At 41.2% G+C, this 25,158-nt stretch overlaps 1 protein-coding gene across 4 annotated transcripts in view; it reads left to right on the forward strand.

Moving 5' to 3' along the window:
- The window catches only part of dlgap1a (discs, large (Drosophila) homolog-associated protein 1a), a 112,339-nt gene that overhangs the window by 50,169 nt on the left and 37,012 nt on the right, over positions 1–25,158 (forward strand). For 3 of the 4 annotated variants that reach the window (XM_029704916.1, XM_029704919.1, XM_029704920.1), the window contains exons 3-4: positions 16,446–17,581; positions 22,882–23,108. In XM_029704916.1, the coding sequence (XP_029560776.1) occupies positions 16,514–17,581; positions 22,882–23,108 (1,295 nt within the window). In that variant the 5' untranslated portion in view covers positions 16,446–16,513. The remainder of the gene's footprint in view (positions 1–16,445; positions 17,582–22,881; positions 23,109–25,158) is intronic. The other variant, XM_029704918.1, reaches the window with a different exon arrangement.

Genomic DNA, 25,158 nt, shown 5'->3' on the forward strand with positions numbered 1-25,158 from the left:
TTTATGGAATATCTATATAGGCATACATAGGCCATTATCAGCAACCATCACTCCTGTGTTCCAATGGCACATTGTGTTAGCTAATCCAAGTTTATCATTTGAAAAGGCTAATTGATCATTAGAAAACCATTTTGCAATGATGTTAGCACAGCTGAAAACTGTTGTTCTTTAGACTAGTTGAGTATGTGGAGCATCAGCATTTGTGGGTTTGATTACAGGCTCAAAATGGCCAGAAACAAAGAACTTTCTTCTGAAACTCGTCAGTCTATTCTTGTTCTGAGAAATTAAGGCTATTCCATGAGAAAAATTGCCAAGAAACTGAAGATCTCATACAACGGTGTGTTCTACTCCCTTCACAGAACAGCGCAAACTGGCTCTAACCAGAATAGAAAGAGGAGTGGGAGGCCCCGATGCACATCTGAGCAAGAGAACAAGTACATTAGAGTGTCTAGTTCGAGAAACGTCCTTCTAGGCAAAGTTGCAAAGAAAAAGCTATATCTCAGACTGGCCAATAAAAAGAAAAGATGGGCAAAATAACACAGACACTGGACAGAGGAAGTAAAGTGGGAGATTTGTACAGGGTAAAAGGAATCTTGAAGAAGGAAGGCTATCACTCCATTTTGCAACGCCATGCCATACCCTGTGGACGGCGCTTAATTGGAGCCAATTTCCTCCTACAACAGAACAATGACCCAAAGCACAGCTCCAAACTTTGCAAGAACTATTTAGGGAAGAAGCAGTCAGCTGGTATTCTGTCTATAATGGAGTGGCCAGCACAGTCACCAGATCTCAACCCTATTGAGCTGTTGTGGGAGCAGCTTGACCGTATGGTACGTAAGAAGTGCCCATAAAGCCAATCTAACTTGTGGGAGGTGCTTCAGGAAGCAAGGGGTGAAATCTCTTCAGATTACCTCAACGAATTGACAACTAGAATGCCAAAGGTCTGCAAGGCTGTAATTGCTGCAAATGGAGGATTCTTTGACGAAAGCAAAGTTTGAAGGACACAATTATTATTTAAATAAAAAAATCATTATTTATAACCTTGTCAATGTCTTGACTATAATTCCTAACGCATTTCATTTCATTGTTTTCTTGGAAAACAAGGACATTTCTAAGTGACCCCAAACTTTTAGTAGTGTAGATTTGGGTTCCCCTAAAAAGATTAGGATATGGAGCCACCACAGATTTGGCCCCTGGGGACCATGGCAGCCATTGTACTAAAAGGCTGCAGACAGTACCACTATTTTACAAACTTCTAATCCACAAAAAGAAATGGCCTATACTTCTTCAGATTTTTTTTATGTCACGGCCTATACTTCTTGCCCTGGATCTCCCAAAAACCACAAGGTTCAACAGTAACACACAGTATAATACAATGAGTACAGATGGAAACACAGCATTCATGTTGGCCAAATTGTAGAAAAGTGTAGTGGAGGTGAGTTAGAATGCTCGTAATGAGGTAGCCCTGCCTGCATCTTTGAACTACCTTCAGCCCAAGACTGAACTTTATTTTGGTCTAATGGATAAGACGTTGGGTTCTGAAGTGGGAGACCAGGGTTCACATCCTACCTTTTACTTGAACATGAAAATAAATGGCTACTAAAGCTACTTTGCAATGTCCTTATCAGGAGTAAATTCAGACTTAACTACAGCTGTACCTGGGAAACAGGACAATTCTCTCGAGCTGTGCTTTAGTCAGAGCTGTGCCTGACACACAGAATATTTTACATTCAACCAGTTCATGAAAAAAAGTATTCCACTAATTTAATATTCTGCAATTTGAACAAATGAAAGGCTGTGTCACATTTTAGTATGCCTTGGAATTTTGGTGGTGACTGTTGATCTGGAACAGCATCTGGTAAAGGTGTACTTCCTGCACCCTAAGGACCTCCAAAATCATCATTCAGAATTAATCATTTTTGGGTCAGTGGAGGCAAACACACTCACAGACAGAATATACACCTTTCGAAGAGATGCGTAAGTAGATAATCAAAAGCCCTGGAACTAACTAGCTAATTTACTAGTGGTTACTAAGCAAAAGGATCTCACCTGACCTGACACCCTAAATTCAAGTGTATGGTCAACCAATGCTGTCTATCAGCCAATGGCAGCCATGTTACAAAAATGTTAGATGTACACAAGGGTCTCTAAAGTATAACATGCAGTATAACATCTAGCCTAATTGGGGTTGAAGGCATTTTGTTAGACGGCTGTCACAGCCCCCATTGGCCAAAGCTGTGGAGCTTCCATATCTACATATTTTTGGGGTACATTAATCTACCTCTGTGCCACATTTGGTGCCGTTTATCTCAAAAAAGGCCTTCGGAACTGTGACATTTTATTTTCAAAAGTGGCCATTGTAAGACGGATGCCACGGAACCCAGGGGCCAGCTCTGGGTCCATAAATCTAGCTCTGTGACAAACTTGGAGCCTTTATCTTGAAATAGTCCTTCTGAATTGTAAAATAATGGTACTGCTGGCCGCCATTTTCAAAGATAGCTGCCACAGCCCCTGGGGACAAATGTGTGGTGATTTTACATTCAAAGTATGACTGTCTATTATCTAAGTATGTAGTATCCATCTTGCATGTTGAGCCAGTAGTAGAGCAGTATCTGTTGTTAGTGGCAGAGTGAGCCAGGACTCCGTGCCTTTATTGATATTAACCAGTGTCTTTATTGATAACATCCGAAGATGGCAGTGCCACTGTTGGCTATATTTTTATTTCAGCCATGTGCAAGCTATTATTGAAAATATCAGATACATTTGCAGCAATTTTGCAACAAGGTTTATAGTTTTAAAATACATATTGTTTCCATGGTGGCATGTCCTGTCCTTCCTTTCCTTCAGCGATATTCCCTGAAGCAGTATGTGTGTTTGCTTACATATACACACACATGCCATACTTTGACAACCCAACCCAAACTAAATGCCATGAAAATGTGAAAACATTACAATAATGCATCCTTTTCTGTAAACCACTTGAAATAGACCTGTATCAACTGTAAATGGTACAGTAGTGTGTTGATATCCTTTTAGTATACTTGATAGAGCCTTTCACAGCCTTGTTTAGCTCCATTAACGTCTTACGGTCACAACCTTTTCAAGTTTGCTCCGCATGGTGAAATCCATTTGTCAGGGATGCATAGCTACACTGTCTGGGCTGTGGTGGCTTCTGGTTTTCGTGCCTTGCTTAGTAACTAATTCAGACCTGGGAATTCAAGAGTGTTAATATATCTTCCTGGTGTATTACCCTTACTGGAAAAGTATCCAATCAGATGAGACAACCATCAACATTCTGGTCCATGCAACATTCTGGTTCTTATTATTTCATCTGTAAAATGTATTATTAGTAAATTACCAGTAAACCACATAATAGCTGTGTTATATTTAAGCAGTAAGGCACGAGGAGGTGTGGTATATAGCCAATATACCATGGCTAAGGGCTGTTCTTATGGGAGTGCCTAGATACAGCCTTTAGCCGTGGTATATATTGGCCATATACCACAAACCCCGAGGTGCCTTTTTGCTATTATAAACTGGTTATCAACGTAATTAGAGCAGTAAAAATAAATGTTTTGTCATACCCGTGGTATACGGTCTGATATACCATATAGTTTATAATCACATTATAAACTAACATCTAAATTGTTGAATCGTTACAAAGAGAAAAAAACATAACATGGGCCCCGAGGGGCCCTCAGTGACAAATGACTTAACGTGTCATACTGATCTCATTTATTGATCAAGATTAGTACTGTAACATGTCGGTCAGTTTGTCCTAAGATATTTTATATTAAATAATTTCACATCTGTAATGGAAATGTGTTAGTTCCATAGTTTATGCATATTAGGGTTAAACCAATGAGTGTTCACATACAGTACAGGAGAGCATCCAATGATTACACATGTTCTTATGATAATGTCCTACTGAGCAACACACAAACCTTAAAGAAAGCGCCATATAGTGAAAAATGTTGAGTCTATGTAGACTCTCAATAGTGTTGGCATGTATTTCTGTGACTCAGGCTTTTGTTTGCCGGCTTCCTTAAAGCCAAAAATAACCTCATCTGAGCAGATTCTCTCTCCTCCTACACAGAATTCAAAACGCTTGGCACAGGCGCTTTGAAAACGATCGTCGAGAGGTTTTAGCTGTCAATCTGATGGATTTTTCTGTTTCCATCCCTCTAGAGAATGCAGTTTGTCCAACATTTATATATGTTTCCTTAGTGGTGGCAGGTAGCCTAGTGGATGGAGCATTGGGGCAATAACCGAAAGGTTGCTGGATCGAATCCCCGAGCTGACAAGGTAAAATCTGTCGTTCCGCCCCTGAACAAGGCAGTTAACCCACTGTTCCCCGGTAGGCTGTCATTGTAAATAAGAATTTGTTCTTAACTGACTTGCCTAGTTAAATAAAGGTTAAATTTGTGACTTTTTGAACATTCATCTTGTATATGCTATTGTATTTCAATTGAGTTGTTTTTGCCAATCGCGAAAGCACTACAATGCACAGGCCTAATGGGTATTCTATTTATGTCTCGATTCTTCCTGTCGGCCTGATATAAGCAGCTTGGGTCCTTTTAAATCAAATGAACCAAATCATACATCATTTCAGAAAAGCCTTAGACAAATAAAATGCTGCTGCAGTGTTGGTACATTGTATACAATGATGTTACTATTGCAACGGTGTGTTCATAATTTGTCCACATTTTTCTATTTCCCAAACCACTCATAAAACAGGACTACATGTGTAGATACAGTGTAGCTCATGGTCCTTCAGTTTCGTCATCAAATTAACTAAAGTGAAGAAATTAATCAGATTCATCCAATAACAGTTCCATTCATAAAGCCAGGTCTACATGCTGCTCATGCAATCAATGTCCCTAACCCTAAGCTAACCCTGGCATCTACAGTGAACTCAAAAAGCATTGCGACAGTGACTTTTATTGTAAATAAGAATATAATATGTTTCTAAACACTACATTAATGTGGATGTTACCATGAAAACGGATAATCCTGACTGAATCGTGAATAATGATGCGTGAGAAACAGTTAGACACACAAATATCATACTCCCCAAAAAATGATAACCTCCCCTGTTATTGTAATGGTGAGAGGTTAGCATGTCTTGGAGGTATGCTAATCTCCCCTGTTATTGTAATGGTGAGAGGTTAGCATGTCTTGGAGGTATGCTAACCTCCCCTGTTATTGTAATGGTGAGAGGTTAGCATGTCTTGGAGGTATGCTAACCTCCCCTGTTATTGTAATGGTGAGAGGTTAGCATGTCTTGGAGGTATGCTAACCTCCCCTGTTATTGTAATGGTGAGAGGTTAGCATGTCTTGGAGGTATGGTATTTGTGTGTCTGTAACTTTCTCACTCATCATTATTCACAATTCATTCAGGTTCACCCAATACGGTTCACCCAATATGGATGAAAATACCCTTCAAATTAAAGCTGACAGTCTGTACTTTAACCCCACAGTCATGTATAATTTCAAAGTGCTGGAGTACAAAGCAAAGTCCAGCCAGGCATTCACTCACAACCTGACAGCACTGAGAATTGGAGACTTTTGAAGGCCTTTGACATCAGTGTGTTTCAGTGTGTCACCCTGGCCCAGGCAGCGTCATAATAGGCCAGAGCAGGGCCACAAATCATTAAAATCCAGACGGAAAATATTTACACAAGAAGCAACCTAATATCACACAGTCAAACTCTCAGTCATTTAGTAAGTTCACCATTCTGCCATTCTCACTGGGAGGGAGACGGGTGGAGAAGAGGCCCTCTCATTACAGACAGGTAGAGCTGTGGACCTTTAATGGTTTGACAGAGGATTGTCAGGAGACATCATATGATGGATCTCTGCACTTCAGAAGGGACAATAGCAAGATATTGAACCCTCAGTGGCTTGTCACTCCTATTGTAGAAGACACCTGAAATATCATGATTCATATCATAACCCAGCAAGAAAGTTTCTCATTGTTGTTGAATTACCTTTTTACAGAGGGCCAATAACCAGGAAATAGTTACAGAGAGTGTCACGATATCCTTAGATAGCAGGATGGGGTAGAGTCAAGCGCAGGAGACTGAGGTCCGTTGAACAGACGTTTAATAATCCACAAGAAAATATGCCGCAGCAAGGCAGGGTGCACAATCAAAATACACAGGAGGACAGCTCCAAAATCCACACAGACAGGGCGCAGCCCGGCAACCCTAATGCCTAACAAAAATACGCGGCGTAGAAGAACACAAGAAAATCCTGACTACCACAATAAACATGACAAGTAACAATCCCGCACGAATCCCCAAACGAAACAGACAAACTAAATACCCCCCACTAATGACTAACAAGGAACAGGTGCAGAACTAAACAGACATAACCAAAAGACACAGAAACATGAATCGGTGGCAGCTAGTAGGCCGGCGACGACGACCGCCGAGCACCGCCCGACCGAGGAGAGGCGCCACCTTCTGTGGACGTTGTGACAGAGAGTAGGTCCTTGTTTGATTGGTTACAGACGTTGATACCTTATTTTTGTTATTTTTATTATTTTACATTTTTAGGGGGAGTGTATATTGCAAATAGACTGTGCTTTCTATCATTGTAATTGTCTGCATCATTTCCAATCCCCCATATATATATTTTTTTTTTCTTCCCTTTATACATACAGCTTATATGTACTATAGACATTTTATGGACACAGTATATTTTACATTAGTTATCTTTTGTTTGTTTTTAAGTCAGATCCTTCAGCTACCCTCAACCCCTCCCATCTCTCTCTGAAGACCATCCAGTTTTGATTTCGATTTGTCATATATTTTTAACTGTGCTGTGATGTTTCACAAAAGTTCTGAACCTATATACATTTTACGGACACAGTATATTTTACATTAGTTCTCTTGTTTTTGGGGGTTTTTTTTGTTCCACCCTTCAGCTCCCCTCAACCCCTCCTATCTATCTCTGAACACCATCCAGTTTTTATTTCTATTTGTCACATATTTTTCAACTGTTCTGTGATGTTTTACAAAAGTTCTGAACCTTTCTATTCTCATAGTTTCTACGGATTGTAAATTAAATAAAAAAATTTTTGCTAAGAGTATTATTATATTATTGATCGATTGATTGCTCCAAAAGCTCCATAAAAAAGCCAGACTATGGTTTGCAACTGCACATGGGGACAAAGATCATACTTTTTTGAGAAATGTCATCTGGTCTGATGAAACAAAAACAGAACTGTTTGGCCATAATGACCATCGTTATGTTTGGAGGAAAAAGGGGGAGGCTTGCAAGCCAAAGAACACCATCCCAACCGTGAAGCACAGGGGTGGCAGCATCATGTTGAGGGGGCCTACAAACCTGACTCAGTTACACCAGCTCTGTCAGGAGGAATGGGCCAAAATTCAGCCAAGTTATTGTGGGAAGCTTGTGGATGGCTACCCGAAACGTTTGACCCAAGTTAAACAATTTAAAGGCAATGCTACCAAATACTAATTGAGTGTATGTAAACTTCTGACCCACTAGGAATGTGATGAAAGAAATAAAAGCTGAAATAAATCATTCTCTCTACTATTATTCTGACATTTCACATTCTTAAAATAAAGTGGTGATCATAACTGACTTAAGACAGGGAATTTTTACTAGGATTAAATGTCAGGAATTGTGAAAAACGGAGTTTAAATGTATTTGGCTAAGGTGTATGTAAACTTCTGACTTCAACTGTATAACATTCTTTTGGTTGCAAGAATTTTGTATAATAATTTAAATAGAAAAACTCTACGTTTTGAATCTGGCATTTTGTGTCAGTTCATAAACCATGTGCCATGGAATTTGTACATCGAAAATCTCTTCCCAAGCAATCTGTATGGCACAGCTGTCAATTTTTTGGTCCTTAAATGAAACTGGTATATTTTTTTATTTCTCACAATTTTAACCAATTGTGGTATTTAATGCAGGGCTAACAGACAAGTTCCTTACTTTCTCCCCCTTACACTTGCCTCTTCCATTTTTGTGGTAATGCTGCAATTAGCTGGTTGTAATGTTGGATAGTTGTTACCTTATTGGTAATTAGGAACACTTCAAAACCTAATCTGTGTCCCATCATATTACCTATATAGATAGTGCACTGCTTTTGTCAATGGCTCTGGTCAAAATTAGTGCACTAGGGCATAAGGTTCCATTAGGGACGAAACCCTAGTGTTGAAGTATTTGGTATGTTCAGATTATGAACCCGGAATGCAAAGACAATATGTGAAACAATTGTGTAATGTCAGGATTCTAAATGTGAATGCTTTTGAGTAATGCTGTTACTGTATGGTTCTTTATCTCAGTTGTTCAGGTAGTCAAGGGTATGTTGCTGGCTCTGAAAAGACATTAGAAAAAAGAGAAAAGCAGTAGAGGACAACTGATCAAAGGAGAGAGCTGAGTCCCACTCTCCTTTGGACATGGTCTGTCTTGTCGACAGCACTCTGATACTGTCTAGCAAGAACTTCTCTCTGTGTGTCTGTCAGATTATTGCCTTGGAATTACAATTATCTATTTATCTGTTTTTCAGGAAAAATGATTCTCAGTGGTGATTCAAATGCTCGACGGTATGCTTGGGAATGGGATAGCTAGCTACCATATCTTTCTATGCTCTCTCCACACTCTCTCTCACCCTCTTTCTCTCCCCCCTTCTCTTTCTCTTTCCTATCTCTGTGTCTCTCTCTCTTCCCTTTGTTCCATCTGCTCTACTTGCCTCTGTGTAATGACCCTTTTCCCTCAGAGACCAATTACTCACTAACCGTAACCACTCTCATTAATATTTACTATATGAAACATACTGATGGATAGTTTTCATGCAACACTATTGTAATTACACATATAGTTAGCTATTCTGTGATTGGTGATTGTGACATCCAAACCAGTGTCCACATCTTTGAACAGACCCTTAATATTATTGGACACTCTTTAACATAAAATGTGAAGTATCTAGGATAAGTTTCAGTCGGAAATAATGAGTTACTTCTTTTTCACTTGGAAACTTCAATCAGTCAATCAATCAAATGTATTTATAAAGCCCTTTTTACATCAGCCGATGTCACAAAGTGCTATACAGAAACCCAGCCTAAAACCCCAAACAGCAAGCAATGCAGACATAGAAGTGTGGTGGCTAGGAAAAACTTCCTAGAAAGGAAGGATCCTAGGAAGAAACCTAGAGAGGAACCAGGCTCTGAGGGGTTGCCAGTCCTCTTCTGGCTGTGCCGGGTTGAGAAACCCGATTTTATACAGATCCAATTAAGTCTCCTTTACTATAATATTGCCTCAATCAAGACTGTGATGAGGCATTATTATACAACCAAAGGCACCACTTGGATAATCTGGAAAACAGTTGATTTTGACAAGTATTTGGCTCTCTGTGGTTATATTGTTTGTGGGGCAGAAAACTGAGCGAACGACTGCAAGCTCTTCTTCAAAGTTTCCCATGCTTTAGGATTCAGCAGTGAAAGATAGCTAGGGCACCTTGTTAGAGTTGACTGTACTGTACTGTACTAGTGGAGCTGTCATCTTATGTTAAAAAGCTATTAAGGATCGGAACCTTTTTTTCAATCTTTGCCTAAAATGACATACCCAAATCTAACTGCCTGTAGCTCAGGACCTGAAGGAAGCATATGAATATTATTGGTACCATTTGAAATGAAATGACGTTTGTGGAAAAGTTAAATTAATGTAGGAGAATATAACACATTAGATCTGGTAAAAGATAATACAAAGTATAGTTTTTTTTCATCATCATCATTTTTTTCATCATGAAATGCAAGAGAAAGGCCACAATGTATTATTCCAGTTTAGGCGCAATTTAGATTTTGACCACTAGATGGCAGCCGTGTATGTGCAAGGGTTAAGACTGATCCAATGAACCATTGCAATTCTGTTCAAAATGTTGTATCAAGTCTGCCTAAAAATGTGCCTAATTGGTTTATTAATACATTTTCAAGTTCATAACTGTGCACTCTCCTCAAACAATAGTATGGTATTATTTCACTGTAATAGCTACTGTAAATTGGACAGTGCAGTTAGATTAACAAGAATTTAAGCTTTCTGCCAATATCAGATATGTCTATGTCCTGGGAAATGTTCTTGTTACTTAGAACCTCATGCTAATCACATTAGCGCACGTTAGCTCAACCGTCCTATGTGTGGGGGTGGGGGGGGGGACCAATCCTGTAGAGGATAAGCAGCCTGCTGCCTGTGGAAGGCCAAGTATGTCAGGGAAGCCAGCATCACATTTTCCCCATGCAGTGGATGGTCCTCTCTGGAGTCAGAGATGCTGTATACTGTACTTCAGATGTCCTTTGGGAGTTCTCTCTCTGAATGTGTTGAAGAGACCACCTTCCAGACTCACACACTGCCTGTGTTCCAAATAACCCATAGGGCTCTGGTCAAAAGCAGTGTACTGTGTAGGGCGACAGGTAGCCTAGTGGTTAGAGCGTTGGACTTGTAACCGAAAGGTTGCAAGATCGAATCCCTGAGCTGACAAGGTAAAAATCTGTCGTTTTACCCCTGAACAAGGCAGTTAACCCACTGTTCCTAGCCCGTCATTGAAAATAAGTTTTTGTTCTTAACTGACTTGCCTAGTCAAATAAATAGCTAATAGGGTGCCATTTGTGAAACAGCCACTGTAAAACTTAAGATAATTTATGTTCCTCCCTAGACAATGGCAGAGCAGATACAGTGAGGGGGAAAAGTATTTGATCCCCTGCTGATTTTGTACGTTTGCCAACTGACAAAGAAATGATCAGTCTATAATTTTAATGGTAGGTTTATTTGAACAGTGAGAGACAGAATAACAACAAAAAAATCCTGAAAACCGCAAAAACGAGATTCTTCAAAGTAGCCACCCTTTGCCTTGATGACAACTTTGCACACTCTTGGCATTCTCTCAACCAACTTAACCTGGAATGCTTTTCAACAGTCTTGAAGGAGTTGCCACATATGCTGAGCACTTGTTGGCTGCTTTTCCTTCACTCTGCGGTCTAACTCATCCCAAACCATCTCAATTGGGTTAAGGTTGGGTGATTGTGGAGGCCAGGTCACCTGATGCAGCACTCGATCACTCTCCTTCTTGGTCAAATAGCCCTTACACAGCCTGGATGTGTTTTGGGTCATTGTCCTGTTGAAAAACAAATCATAGTCCCACTAAGCACAAACCAGATGGGATGGTGTATCGCTGCAGAATGCTGTGGTAGCCATGCTGGTGTAGTGTGACATGAATTCTAAATAAATCACAGACAGTGTCACCAGCAAAGCACCCCCACACCATCACACCTCCTCCTCCATGCTTCACGGTGGGAACCACATATGCGGAGACCATCCGTTCACCTACTCTGCGTCTCACAAAAACACGGCGGTTGGAACCAAAACTCTCAAATTTGGACTCATCATACCAAAGGACAGATTTCCACCGGTCTAATGTCTATTGCTCGTGTCTCTTGGCCCAAGCATGTCTCTTCTTATTATTGGTGTCCTTTAGTAGTGGTTTCTTTGCAGCAATTCAACTATGAAGGTCTCATCTCAAACAGTTGTTGAGATGTGTCTGTTACTTGAACTCTGTGAAGCATTTGTTTGGGCTGCAATTTCTGAGGTGCAGTTAACTCTACTGAACTTATCCTCTGCAGCAGAGGTAAATCTGTGGCGGTCCTCATGAGAGCCAGTTTCATCATAGCTCTTGATGGTTTTTGAGACTACACTTTCAAACTTCTTGAAATGTTCTGGATTGACTGACCTTCATGTCTTAAAGCAATAATGGACTGTCGTTTCTCTTTGCTTATTTGAGCTTTTCTTACCATAATATGGACTTGGACTTTAACCAAATAGAGCTATCTTCTGTATACCACCCCTACCTTGTCACAACACAACTGATTGGCTCAAACGTGTTAAGAAGGAAAGAAATTCCACAAGGCACACCTGTTAATTGAAATGCAATCCAGGTGACTACCTCATTAGGGTGGTTGAGAGAATGCGAAAAGTGTGCAAAGCTGTCATCAAGGCAAATGGTGGCTACTTCGAAGAACATAAAATATATTTAGTTTTGTTTAACACTTTTTGGGTTACTACATGATTCCATATGTGTTGTTTCATAGTTTTTATAATAATAGTCTTTGCTATTATTCTACAATGTAGAAAATAGTAAAAAACCATTGAATGAGTAGCTGTGTCCAAACATTAGAATTTGTATATATCTTGCCATTTCCTCTCCACAAGCGTAATTTGTGTTAATTATAGACATGATGGCTGCATCAAATACTTATAAATCATTACTGTGTGGGCTGTCATTATGTGTTTCCAAAACTCCCATTCCTTGGCAGCAGCTAATGGGGATCCCTAATAAATACAAATACAAACACAAAACTAGCTCTCTCTCCCGCCACAGAGAGTGATATCAGGAACCTGGGGTGGGTTGGGGGCTGAAGCAGCGGTTCAACCCCCAGTACCATTAGAGGATCACAGTGGCCAATAATAGCCCAATAATAATATGGCTGGTTGCTCACTCTCTGCCACCCGTTGAGCCCCCTTCCTTCATGCTGTGTGTGGCGCCATGTGGCCCGGTGTGTGCTGCTTCCTGACCTGAAGGACGTCACACAATTAACACAGCTGAATGAAGAGCCCCTCCGCCTGCTGCAATTACTCTGATGCGCCTTGCATGTCAAAGAAAGGAATCAAGACGATGTTTGTGCTCTCGTGTCTTTGGTATTTATCTCAAGACGTGTGATTCAAAATACTGCCTCATTGTTAAGTATGTGGTTATGATCTGTTCAGTTGTACAGTGCAACCAGAAGAAGACAGTGAACATATTCTTGTTGTCAGTGTTGGTTGGTGGAGAGGAGACTTTTCTATTTTATTTTTGTACATTTTCTTTGGGGGGGTAGAGGTAAAAAAAAAAGAGTCAAAGAAATACGTACTAAGATAACCCCAAACCATTCCCCCCTCAGTCCCCATCCACCCACCTGCATCCTCCCCACCTGGAAACCATGTTATAATATTAAATGTTTTTGCAGCAGTGCTGCCTGCCAGCAGTGATCTTATCTGAGTGATTGAGAGATGCAAGGGGCTATTATTGTTAAGTAACATAATAGATGCAAAGCATTTAATATTTTAATTCATGCACTTCGAAACTGCAGGGCACTGCCTCATCATATGAAGGAATGTGTCTACCTGATTTAGGGGACACAGTGAACAGTTGGGAGTTGGGGAAAATCTCATAAAACATTTCCTTGGTGTTAAGTACAGTCTGTGAACAAACTGAAAATGTATAAATTGATGGTTCGGATTACGGGATGCCAAGGTCATATTTTTCGATATTCTGTTCCATTTAAAGAGTTGTTCAGATTCAATCTGATCTGTGGACCTTACTTTTTTAATGGCTAGCTCAGAATATGAACTTTCCAAAGGTTGTTTATATATTATAGAGATCAGTCCTTTTGGGAGCCCAGATAATGTTTTTATAAATCCCATCATTGGATGGTTCGGTAGTTGGGTTTCCCAAGGGACTCCAAAAATTGTTGCAAGCAGCATAGTCAAAGTCACCAACGCTCTGGATAACATGAAAACAGTCTAACCAGCTCTTCTAGGTCGAGTAAAATGGTCAGAGTGAGGTGTTCTCTCATTTGTGTCTGGAAGTAGCTAGCAAGTTGGCCAACGTTAGTCAGTTAGCTTGGGTGCTTGACTGCCGTTGTGAGGTCAGAACGCTCGGATCAACCCTACTCCTCGGCCAGAGCATCCAGTGTGCACTCGGAACGCTCTTAGAGCGAAAGGCTCTGAATTTATGAATGGACAATCTGACAATGCTCTGAATTTACGAACAACCAGAGCGCACTCTGAGCGCTCTCTGGCACTCCAGAGTGAATTTTTGAACTCACCCATAGACAAAAGGAGTTGCCTGGTAATGTGTATGTATCTTTCAAATCTTGGAATGTTCTCAAACCATTACAGTCCATGATATTGTTAAGAGTACAGATTACACATTTGGACCATTGGAGGGATGTGATCACAAGATCACAAGGCATTATTGTGAAATATTGGAGTATGGGCATACCATTTTGATACCCAGTTGCAATGTTTCAAAATTTTGCACCAAATTGTGTAAGCAATAATAGCACCAAAGCAGAGTTTACATTATTTAAGGGATATATCAGTGAAGACCACCTCTTCCATGGCAATATGAGACACCATATTTCTCTCTATCCTGAGCCAGGGGGCAGAAGAATCATGTCTAAACCAATTTAGGATGGGGCGAAATGCTAGTGCCTGGAAATACGATTTAACGTTTGATACGGATAGTCCTCCTACGTCTTTCCCTCTTTGTAAATTCCAGCAGCCAGAAGGGGGAGCTATGGGAATCAGTGAGCAACAGCAAAAAAAAATGTACTCATCAATCTACACACAATACCCCATAATGGTCTTTAGAAATGTTTGCAAATGTATTAAACATTTAAAAAACAAATACCTTAATTACATAAGTATTCAGACCCTTTGCTATGAGACTTGAAATTGAGCTCAGGTGCATCCTGTTTCAATTGATCATCTTTGAGATGTTTCTACAACTTGATTGGATTCCACCTGTGGTCAATTCAATTGATTGGACATGATTTGGAAAGGCACACACCTGTCTATATAAGGTCCCACAGTTGACAATGCATGTCAGTGCAAAAACCAAGCCATGAGGTCGAATAGGAATTGTCCATAGAGCTCCGAGACAGGATTGTTTCGAGGCACAGATCTGGGGAAGGATACCAACAAATGTTTGGAACCACTAAGACTCTTCTTAGAGCTGGCGGACCGACCAAACTGAGCAATTAGGGAGGTGACCAAGAACCTGATGCTCACTCTGACAGAGCTCTAGAGTTCCTGATGGGACAAACTTCCAGAAGGACAACCATCTCTGCAGCACTCCACCAATCAGGCCTTTATGGTAGAGTGGCCAGACGGAAGCCACTCCTCAGTAAAAGTCACATGACAGCCCACTTGGAGTATGCCAAAAGGCACCTAAAGACTCTCAGGTCATGAGAAACAAGATTCTCTGGTCTGATGAAACCAAGATTGAACTCTTTGGCCTGAATTCCAAGTGTCACATCTGGAGGAAACCTGGCTCAATTCCTACGGTGAAACATGGTGGTGGCAGCATCATGATGTGGGAATGTTTTTCAGCAGCAGGGACTGGGAGCATAATCAGGATCGAGGGAAAGATTAACCGAGCAAAGTACAGAGAGATCCTTGATGAAAACCTGCTCCAGAGTGCTCAGGATCTCAAACTAGGGTGAAGGTTCACCTTCTGACAGGACAACGACCCTAAGCACACAGCCAAGACAATGCAGGAGTGGCTTCGTGACAAGTCTCTGAATGTCCTTGAGTGGCCCAGCCAGAGCCCGGACTTGAACCCGATCAAACATCTTTGGAGAGACCTGAAAATAGCTGTGCAGCGACGCTCCCCATCCAACCTGACAGAGCTTGTGAGGTTCTGCAGAGAAGAATGGGAGAAACTCCCCAAATACAGGTGTGCCATGCTTGTATCATCATACCCAAGAAGACTCGAGGCTGTAATCGCTGCCAAAGGTGCCTCAACAAAGTACTGAGTAAAGGTTCTGAATACTTATGTAAATGTGATTCTTTTTTTGTTTATAATAAATTAGTAACATTTTCAAAAAATATTTCTTCGCTCTGTCATTATGGGGTATTTTATATTGATGAGGAAAAAAACAAACAATTTAATACATTTTAGAATAAGGTTGTAATGTAACAAAATCAAAGGGTCTGAATACTTTCCGAAGGCACTGTATATATACAGTATAAATGTATGTACTGTATACTCCGGAGGGACTGTAAAATGAAAAGTGTTAAAAAGAAAATGATCTTTCTCCAAATGATTCTGGTAGAATAATGGTCTACCCTTACACATTACAAGGGGATAGGATGCCGCTCCTTCTGCTCCACTATTGATATTCATGGTGATTCACTCATGACAAGCACATCAACATACCAGACAGCCAGTCAAAACCGTGGGCCCAGGGAAACTAGCTAGTGTCGCAGAGGAAATAAATCACAGCTGAACTGTGACGGAATTCTTGAAGTGAAGCTTTTTACTCTTTGACATACCCTCTGTGTCTGTCATTCTCAATGCTAGGAACCCAATACTCCTCTGGTTTTGTGAGTGTTTAAATCAATATAACCTCTCAGAGACTAATGCTTTACTGACAAAGTAGATTGTGTATGTGTTAAAAAAATACTGATTTAGGATCTCAGCTCTCCCCACCGCAATCCTAACCTTCACAATTATTAGAGTAGATATGAGAGATAATTATTAGAGTGCATTGTTTTTGGGAGTATAAAAGCGCATGAACAGAAGGAAAATACAATGTCTACATTTCCAGTTGTTCTAACATTTTGTTGTTGTTTCTCCACCTCTGTCTTTACAGCTCTTATCAGGAACATCATCTGCAGCGGTTCCCTGGCTGGCCCACTGTCTGTGGACTGAACAGACACCATGAAGGGTCTATCAAGCAGCCGCAGCCACCACCATTTGGTCACCTGTGACCCTGGTTCCTACGATGCCCTAGGCCATGGCCACCACCCTGACCGCAAACCCTACCTGATCAACCAGATAGACATGCCCATGTCCCACCCCACTGACCACCCCTACTACACCCAGGTCCAGAGCCAGCATAACCAGAGGAACCACACTGCCTTCCCCTCAGACAGTAGTGTGGTGCCCTATGGGACCTTCCCCAGACGACACTACAGCAGCTCACACCACGAGCTGAAGGATCGGATGGGGATGGATGAGTGTGCTGTGGTGCCCTATGGTGTGGGTGTTGGTGTGGGTAACATGCTTCCCAACAAGGGCGTCAACATCCGCCTGCCAGTCAACCTGCTGGACCAGTTTGAGAGGCAGCCGTCGTTCACCCGGGACGGCTACCACACGCTGCAGTACAAGAGGACGGCATTGGAGCAGCGCAACGACAGCCCCGGACGCATCCGCCACCTGGTCCACTCCGTCCAGAAACTCTTCGCAAAGTCCCACTCCCTGGAGGGGCCAAACTCCAAGCAGGGAAGTATTAATGGCAGCAGGAACAGCCCCGAGAGCGAGACGCCCCCCACGCAGAAGCACCGCAAACGTAGCAAGAGCAGGGAGCGCTGCAAGTCAGCTGAGCCAAAGCACAGGAGCCCCACCTCGGGGTACTGGAGCTCAGACGACATCCTGGATGACCGAGACGTCTGTCACAGCCTGTTGCACAGCCCCACCGGAGTCATGACCATGGGCCGCCACCCGGACAAGTCCCAGTCGCAGTACTTTATGGAGGCCTACAACACCATCAGTGAACACGCCCTGAAAACGTCGCGCAGTAATAACGACGTAGTAAAACACACCTGTGTCCCCTCCCATATCCCCATAAGCATGGACGCCCAGCTCATGAAGAAGAGCTTGTGGTCGTCCAGTCTAACGGTGAGCAGGGCTCGCCAAGTCTACCAGAAGGCCTCAGTAAATTTAGATCATAAAGCACTAGTGAAATCTGAGGCTTGTCAGCAGGAGCGCTCATGCCAGTACTTGCAGGTATGCAATTCTTTAAATTCACCCCTAAACCCAAACCCCCCCCCCTTGCCCACCTACCTACCCCACTGGAGCGGACCTACCCCCCTCCACTTTAATTTGATTTGAAGAGAGAAGTAAGTGCAAACCAGTAGTGGCCTTACTTCCTTTAGTAGGCTTTTTTTCTTTTAAACCCATCAGTGACTGGCATTATTTCCTGTTTATAAACCTCTTAATTTCATAGATTTCCCAGTTTTTGGGTTCTTTAATTCTTTCCTAATAATTTTGTGTGTGTGTGTGTGTGTGTGTGTGTGTGTGTGTGTGTGTGTGTGTGTGTGTGTGTGTGTGTGTGTGTGTGTGTGTGTGTGTGCGCAAGCATGCGTGTGTACTGTGTGAATATTCTCCTGAAGTTGTACACACTGATTACATTGCCAAAACCATCACCTATGAAATTCCACTCACAAAACACGAGACACAGTTTGCACAAATAGCACATCTCTAAATGGATCTAAGCACTCAACTTCAACTCAGTTTATTTACAGAAATATCCAAATACTGATTATCAATTATTATGTTAATGTCAATAATATGTAAATGTTGTCCTCAACAATAGTTCATCTCCTCTCTTTCTCACGCTCACTTGTTCTACACTGAATGTATTTTCTAATCACTGAATAGGTATATAATGTATACCAGACATGTAGGAGTGGTTTTATGTATGATAGGCTAATAGAAGACATTGAGACACAGCGTAGCAGTCAGCAACACTGTGAACCAGCACATTAGTGGGCACAGACCTAATTGGTCTGCTTAGATGTTTCCCATGTACTCCTTCATATCCTGCTACAGGTGAAGGATCTTAATTTGATTACCCTGTTGCAGGAGAACGTTCCTGCAATGCAGGGTATTTGAAACTTGTAGTGTATTTGAGGTTTTAACAGGCTTCTGAAGTTAGTAATTTCCGCTGTGAAATTTCAGACATGATTTTCCCTCATGAAAAATGTATCAACCACTACAAAAATGTCCGTTAATTATAATCCACATAATAATTCACATTTTCTGCTGTAGCAAACAGGTTCAAATTAAGATCCTGTATCTCTTTCTGCTGTATATTGTAACTCTGTTACCATAGAAACACCCACCAACATTAGTGACAGGATTGAGTCGAAGGTTGGGATAGGAAAGTGGTAGCTGTGTTATTAGTACAAATGGAGACCAATTACCTATATGTCTGGGAGTCGAGTGCCATGTGAGGAAAGATGGCAAAGATTTTATGCAGCTTTCTGAAGTTATATAAAAAAAATTAAAATTAAAATTAAACTGTTGCCAAGCATTTCGATTTCTAAACTTCTACATTTGTGTAGTTATTTTGACAGGGATGTTGTGTTGTGAGTAGACTTGCCGTGTTTAATGTTTGAGTTATGTATTTTAAAATATTATTGATACTGTATTGTGTACATGAATGTCCAACAGGGAAGACCCCAGTGACAAATACACATGCACAGTACCCAATTACTGACATATTCTTGGAATTATTTGCTGCCACCTTAGCCAAGCATCACAACATTTAGATCTCCACATATTCAGCCCCACACTGTGTACAGTGAACGGTTAGCTACAGTAAATAAAAGTAACCGAAGCTGTTATAGTGGAGTTGTCACAACAACAAAGTGCTGAACACATAAAGTACGGTATCTAAGATACAGTACATGTTAGTTCTGTGTGAACTTGTGAAGATAGGCCTATTTCTGTGGCGAGCATGTTCTACTGTGTTCTACAGATACAGTACATGTTAGTTATGTGTGAACTTGTGAAGATAGGCCTATTTCTGTGGCAAGCATGTTCTACTGTGTTCTACAGATGTAGGATCTTCATTTGAGCCAGTTTTCTACAGCAGGAAAATAATCCTGCAGCAACAGGAAAGGTGAATTATTATGTGGATTATAATTAATGAAAAGTTTGTGGTCATATGCACATCCTTAAAAACATAGGTGTTGGGCTAATAAATAATACTAGTAAAGAGAAGGAAGGCCCGCACACTGTTTATGCTCCCAATTCACCGCTTTATTGACAATGTTTAGATCCGAAACGGATCTTCGACAGGTCAAACAGACTGAGCGCTCACATCCCAAAATATACACATTTCACCTCACATGACCATTACGCACATGACGCATGGTGGGCGTGGAAACAATTCAAATCACTTTTACGCATAGTCAGTCATAATTAATCACAGAGGTACATATTGTCATAAAGGATTATATACAAATCGGCCCAAGTTAAAACCTAGGCAGCAATAAAAAGATGACGTGGGAAACTGTTGGAATACCCGCCTAGGGGTGGAGATACTGATCATCTATTACTGAGTAGAGAATTGGATTGGATTCACCATTTGTCTGCCATGTCTCCGAAAGGTCTCAATCAAGAGTTTGATATCAGACCATTTCTTACATGAATATGTTACGTTGATTTGTCCTGCCATCCTGCCATCCTGCCATCCAGGTCTCCACTTGGTCATTTTGTACATTAGTATGTATATTAGATTTTCTGTAATTACTACATGTGCCCATCTAATTGATATCAAATGATTATAGGTACACAAATTGTTTTTGAAATAGGTCACTGTATGTATGTATGTATGTATGTATGTATGTATGTATGTATGTATGTATGTATGTATGTATGTATGTATGTATGTTATGTTATGTTATGTTATCCTTTATGTGATTGACTATGTGCAAAAGTGAATTGTTTCCACACCCACCATGTGTCATGTTCATAATGGTCATGTGAGGTGAAATGTGTATACTTTGGTATGTGAGTGCTCAGTATGTTTGACCTGACGAAGATCCGTTTCGAATCAAAACGTTGTCAGTAAAGCAGCGAATTGGGAGCATGAACAGTGTGCAGGCCTTCCTGTTCTTTACGATTAGAATTAATGGAAATCTTTCTAGGGGTTGATGCATTTTTTGTTAAGGAAAATCAAGTCTGAAATTTCAAAGTGGAAATTACACAGGCCTTTTTAACCCTTTACAGTTGTGGGAATTGGCCTTATTGAATAGTGCTAAATTGAAATGTTTCTTAGAGAAGCAATATGGAACGCATATCCATAACCATGGTAGCAATTAAAAGGGAACAGTTTGGAGATTATGGAAAAATTATTAGACAAAGACTGAATCCAAAACTTAAAATACACTGTTGATTTTAGGTGCATTTTACATTTACTGTAGTTTTTGCCGCATTTGTTGTTAACAAAATCTGAAAATACTCTGGATTCATTCAGTAACATGATAAGAATATTATTGCAAAATTTGGGGAAGGTGCAACATAACACCAAAAAATGAAAAGCGTTTGAGTGAGAGGTCTAACTGGGTTTTCCAAGGGGCCACATACCTCTTCAAAGTAATTTAAATGCACTTTTATGACTCAAAGGAGAGTCTTCAGCTATTAGCTGCTTTTTGAGCTCTCCTACCTGTGCAGTTGAGGAACTAGAGATATCAAACTTGGAGTTCTTTTCTTTGAAACACAGCCCTGCATCTCCACCTTTACACAATCACTGTTGTTGTTTACACAATCCAAAGACGGTCCATTAAAAATCGCTATCTGGGTAAGGTGGGCATCATTTGAAAGCTTGTTCTATTGACTAGCTAAAATATAAAATACAATCTTACAGTGTTAGGATTTCACTAGGCAATTCAGAGAAGCGGGTCTTAATTTTAGTGCGCATAGAATGGAGTCATGAGTGCATTCAGATGTGTGGACCGCAGCAAATATTCTTCTAAACACAACAAACATAGGCTCATTCTGGTCAGGGCAACCCAGGATGTAACACCATGTCATCTTGTGACTGTACATCAAACATAGTGATCATAAAAGTTGACACTGTATATTACATGAGTTTTATGATATGGAAATGTGAAGTGCACATTTGGACTCACGGATGTTTGGTTTGCTTGTATGACATCAAAGCATTATTTATTATAATCCTCAATGTCTCATCTTCCAAAATACATTGAGTCCTCGTAATTTGCAGCATTTCCCTCACTCAGACAATAAAACCTTTGCTAAATTGCCCCAATTAGCTGGAGGGGTGGGGGCAACTTCTTGTTGCGCGTGGTGCCCATGTTCAGAACGGCTGTCAGTCAAAACCCACACAGCACTGTGAAGCGGAGACCCTGTGCTCTGACGTCAGGTGTAGCATTTTATTGTAAAGCCACTGCGTTCTCATTTAAGCACTTATCAGTGTCCAAATCTGCTATTTTCAACCCGTATACAGGAACGAGTGTAAAAGGCTACACCTCAAATACACTACAAGCTTTACATTTCCTGCATTGCAGGAAAGTTCTCCTGCAGCAGGGTGACCAAATTAAGATCTTACATCTGTAGTGTGTGGGCATGCAGCCGCTCGGCGGTAATAGAGTAACTGTGCCTCCACGGCCTCCTTTTATATTCAACCTGCTAATTTCTGCTCTGACGACAAAAGCCCTAGTAGCCTAGCCTGCCCAGCTCTGGCTGTCTCCCTAGTTACCAAGGCTCCTCTCCCTTTGCAGACTCATGTAATTACTAAGTCTTCGGAGGAGTGGGATTCTCTCTCCTCCAGCATCAACTTCATCTCCAAAGTATTTTTGAATGCAATATGGTAACTACGCAAATTGGGTATATCACTGGAAGATGAATAGATACTCTCTGGTAACACATTCTTTCACTGTTTCTGAATTAACCTTTTAGAGAAGGGGCACCATAATCCCCCTCAGTATGGACGAAGTAGTATTCCTATTAGCACATCAACTATTATACAATAAAGAATAGTTTGGAAGTTCAGGTTGTGCTATTGTTTGTGCCCTAGTTTTACTAATTTGTTTAACACATATTTATGGCTACCTCATTGTGTTTCTCCTTCAATCCATTATTTCCCTCATACCTATACAAAGCCTTAAAATACTTTGTTTCAGGTTAGCTCAAATGTTATACCACCCCGATAATGTTGTTTGAGCTCAGATAGACACCCTAGTTCTTTGCGAACATCCTCTTGATAAGTCTTTGTGTGCCCTTAGGGAGACTCCACACTAGCAGATGCCCAGGTTGTCAGGAAGACGTTTTTTGTGTAATCATGTGAACTCATACCAGCCTCTTCCTTAATTACCTATTTATTACCTTCGATGCTCAGTATGAGAGCTAGAGAGAGGTAGGGGTCTGACTGTGCGTTGGATGTTGTTGTGATGCTGCGTTGGCCAGACCGGACCAGGTAGATGTGGGTTCATGGCGCCATGCAGTCATCCGTGGAGGTGCCTGATGCCCTGTTGTCACCTCCCCCGTCCCCACAGGTGCCGCAGGACGAGTGGAGTGGCTTCTCGCCTCTGGGGGGTAAGGAGGACGACATCCCATGTCGACGCATGCGCAGCGGGAGCTATGTGAAGGCTATGGCCGAGGAAGAAGACAGCGAAGACTCGGAGGGAAGTCCAAAGCCATCGCCAAAAGTCCAGGCCCAAGGTCGACGGGCCAGCTATCTCAAAGCCACCCAGCCATCACTGACTGAAATGACCACCTTAAAGTAAGACTCTGCGCTATGACATTTTAAAGTGACTTTCACTTACTTTCATTATCATAGTCCTTATGCTTTCACATTCTTTGGGGCATGATGTGTATACCTAAATTACCCATTTACTGCAGTGGGGGAGAAGCATAGCATGAAGAAATCAGACCAACGTTTTAGGATAAAGTCCTTCGACCCCCAGCTTTATTGGTACCGTTATATAGAGAGGTTGCTCGTAGCTTTCAGTATCACTCTGACACATCTGGGACTTACAGCTAGAATTTGTGAATTCATTAAAGCAGCATCCAATTCAAGAGACAGCCAAGCCAAGGCACCTGTGCATTTTCCCCTGCATGCCGTTCCACTCAGTGAGTAAAGACTATTAATGTTTCAAACACCAGGGGAAATGACTGGAAGGTTCTCCTGACTGTAGATGAAGTGAGAAGCTATTTTAAAAATGAACGTTTCAGTTGAAAAAGTACAGTATATTCTAAGTTATATAATTATACTCTTATAGGTTTATTATAATCTTCACAATGAACAAATATGTCAATCCGTAAGCATTGCAAACATCTCTCAATTTAAATTTGAAAGGATCTTTGACAAAAGTTGAGCTAAAGGCACTAGGATTGTGAGAAAAGCATCCCTAACCGTGACTGTGATCCGTGTCCTAAATCAGCTTGTATTTCTGTCTGAAGCTCTGCATGCCTCATGACCTTTGATAGTGTACTGTGCCTCTCCTAGTTCTGTCGTTCATGTTATGAACTCCACTAGGCGTCTGAAACCGTTTGGCAGGCACTAAGTGATCCTTAGATTACCACATCTGCTGCCCGATGGTTACTGTACTGTATGTGGGCCATGCAGATGTACTACTGAACTTACTGTGGAGTAATGATGTGATCATCTACACTGATAAATCACCTTCCCAATCAACAAGAACAACATTGATTTATTACACAAAAATAAATGTATTTAATGTTTTAGGAGAGAGATCAGTGTAATAGTTTTACACTTTTGTTTCATTTTCTCTCTTTTACACCAGTCTGCAGTAGTTAAGTAGTTAATAGGCTCCATAGACTTTGCGCTAACAGCAGGGATATGATTAGGTTTTCCCCAGAAACACTCCAGGCCTGTCTCTGTCTCTAATTAAGTACCCACACTGCTAGAGAAGGTATGGTGAGCCTGGGAACTTCTCTTTAAAAGTGCTGTACTCACAGAATGGAACTTCATTGCTGTGCTGTTTGACATGGATTACAGGCAGAGGGTATGTGTCATCATTAATGATATATCCATTTTGATTCAGTTATCATATAGGCCAGTTTGAATTTTTTTATTATGGTGTTATGGTCTTAATGTTTAATAGCAGTCGATATAATGTACGTGTCCCACATTTCTATGTGCATGTGTGTGCGTATTCTTGCCTCTTGTCTTCCTTTACTGCTTGTTAGATAATATTGGAAACATATTGGCTTATTCCACACCAATGACATAATGCATAACCAAATTCCTTAAGATCCCAACACTGAGGCATCTGCAGCTCTTGCTTGGCCCTTTAAGCACTTTAGGTTCCAACTTCTTCCATTTCTTTTGTTCTGGATGTAGTCGGAGTCTAGCTCCCAGAAGGCTTGTTGGACCACAGTGGAGTTTCAGTAGGAGCTTCTGATCCAAAAGAACCATGCTGCAGCAGCAGAACAGACATGGAGTTTAGATGGAGTTTCTCAGGTGCCAGCCCAACCCAAGCCAGCACTGTCCTAGATGTCTATTCTGCTTGGCTTCCCTCACTGCTGCTGCTTAGTCGAGGTGTCTGTCAGCACGGCAGGCGATTTTGAACAGGGTATGGACACCTTGTGGAGTCCATGCCCCGACAAATTGAGGCAAAAGGGGGTGCAACTTAATAATAGAAAGGTGTTCCTAATGTTTTTTACACTCAGTGTATAATGAATGCAAGGAGCAGAGTGGACAAACATGGAGTCAATGAATCAAGAGATCTTGTTGGACGTATTTAACTTACCATAGTCAGCATTAAGGAAATCTGATGTGAACGTGAACTGAGCGTGTACATCTTGTT

Source organism: Salmo trutta, chromosome 21 (genome assembly GCF_901001165.1).
Source record: "Salmo trutta chromosome 21, fSalTru1.1, whole genome shotgun sequence".
NCBI classification, from domain to species: domain Eukaryota; kingdom Metazoa; phylum Chordata; class Actinopteri; order Salmoniformes; family Salmonidae; genus Salmo; species Salmo trutta.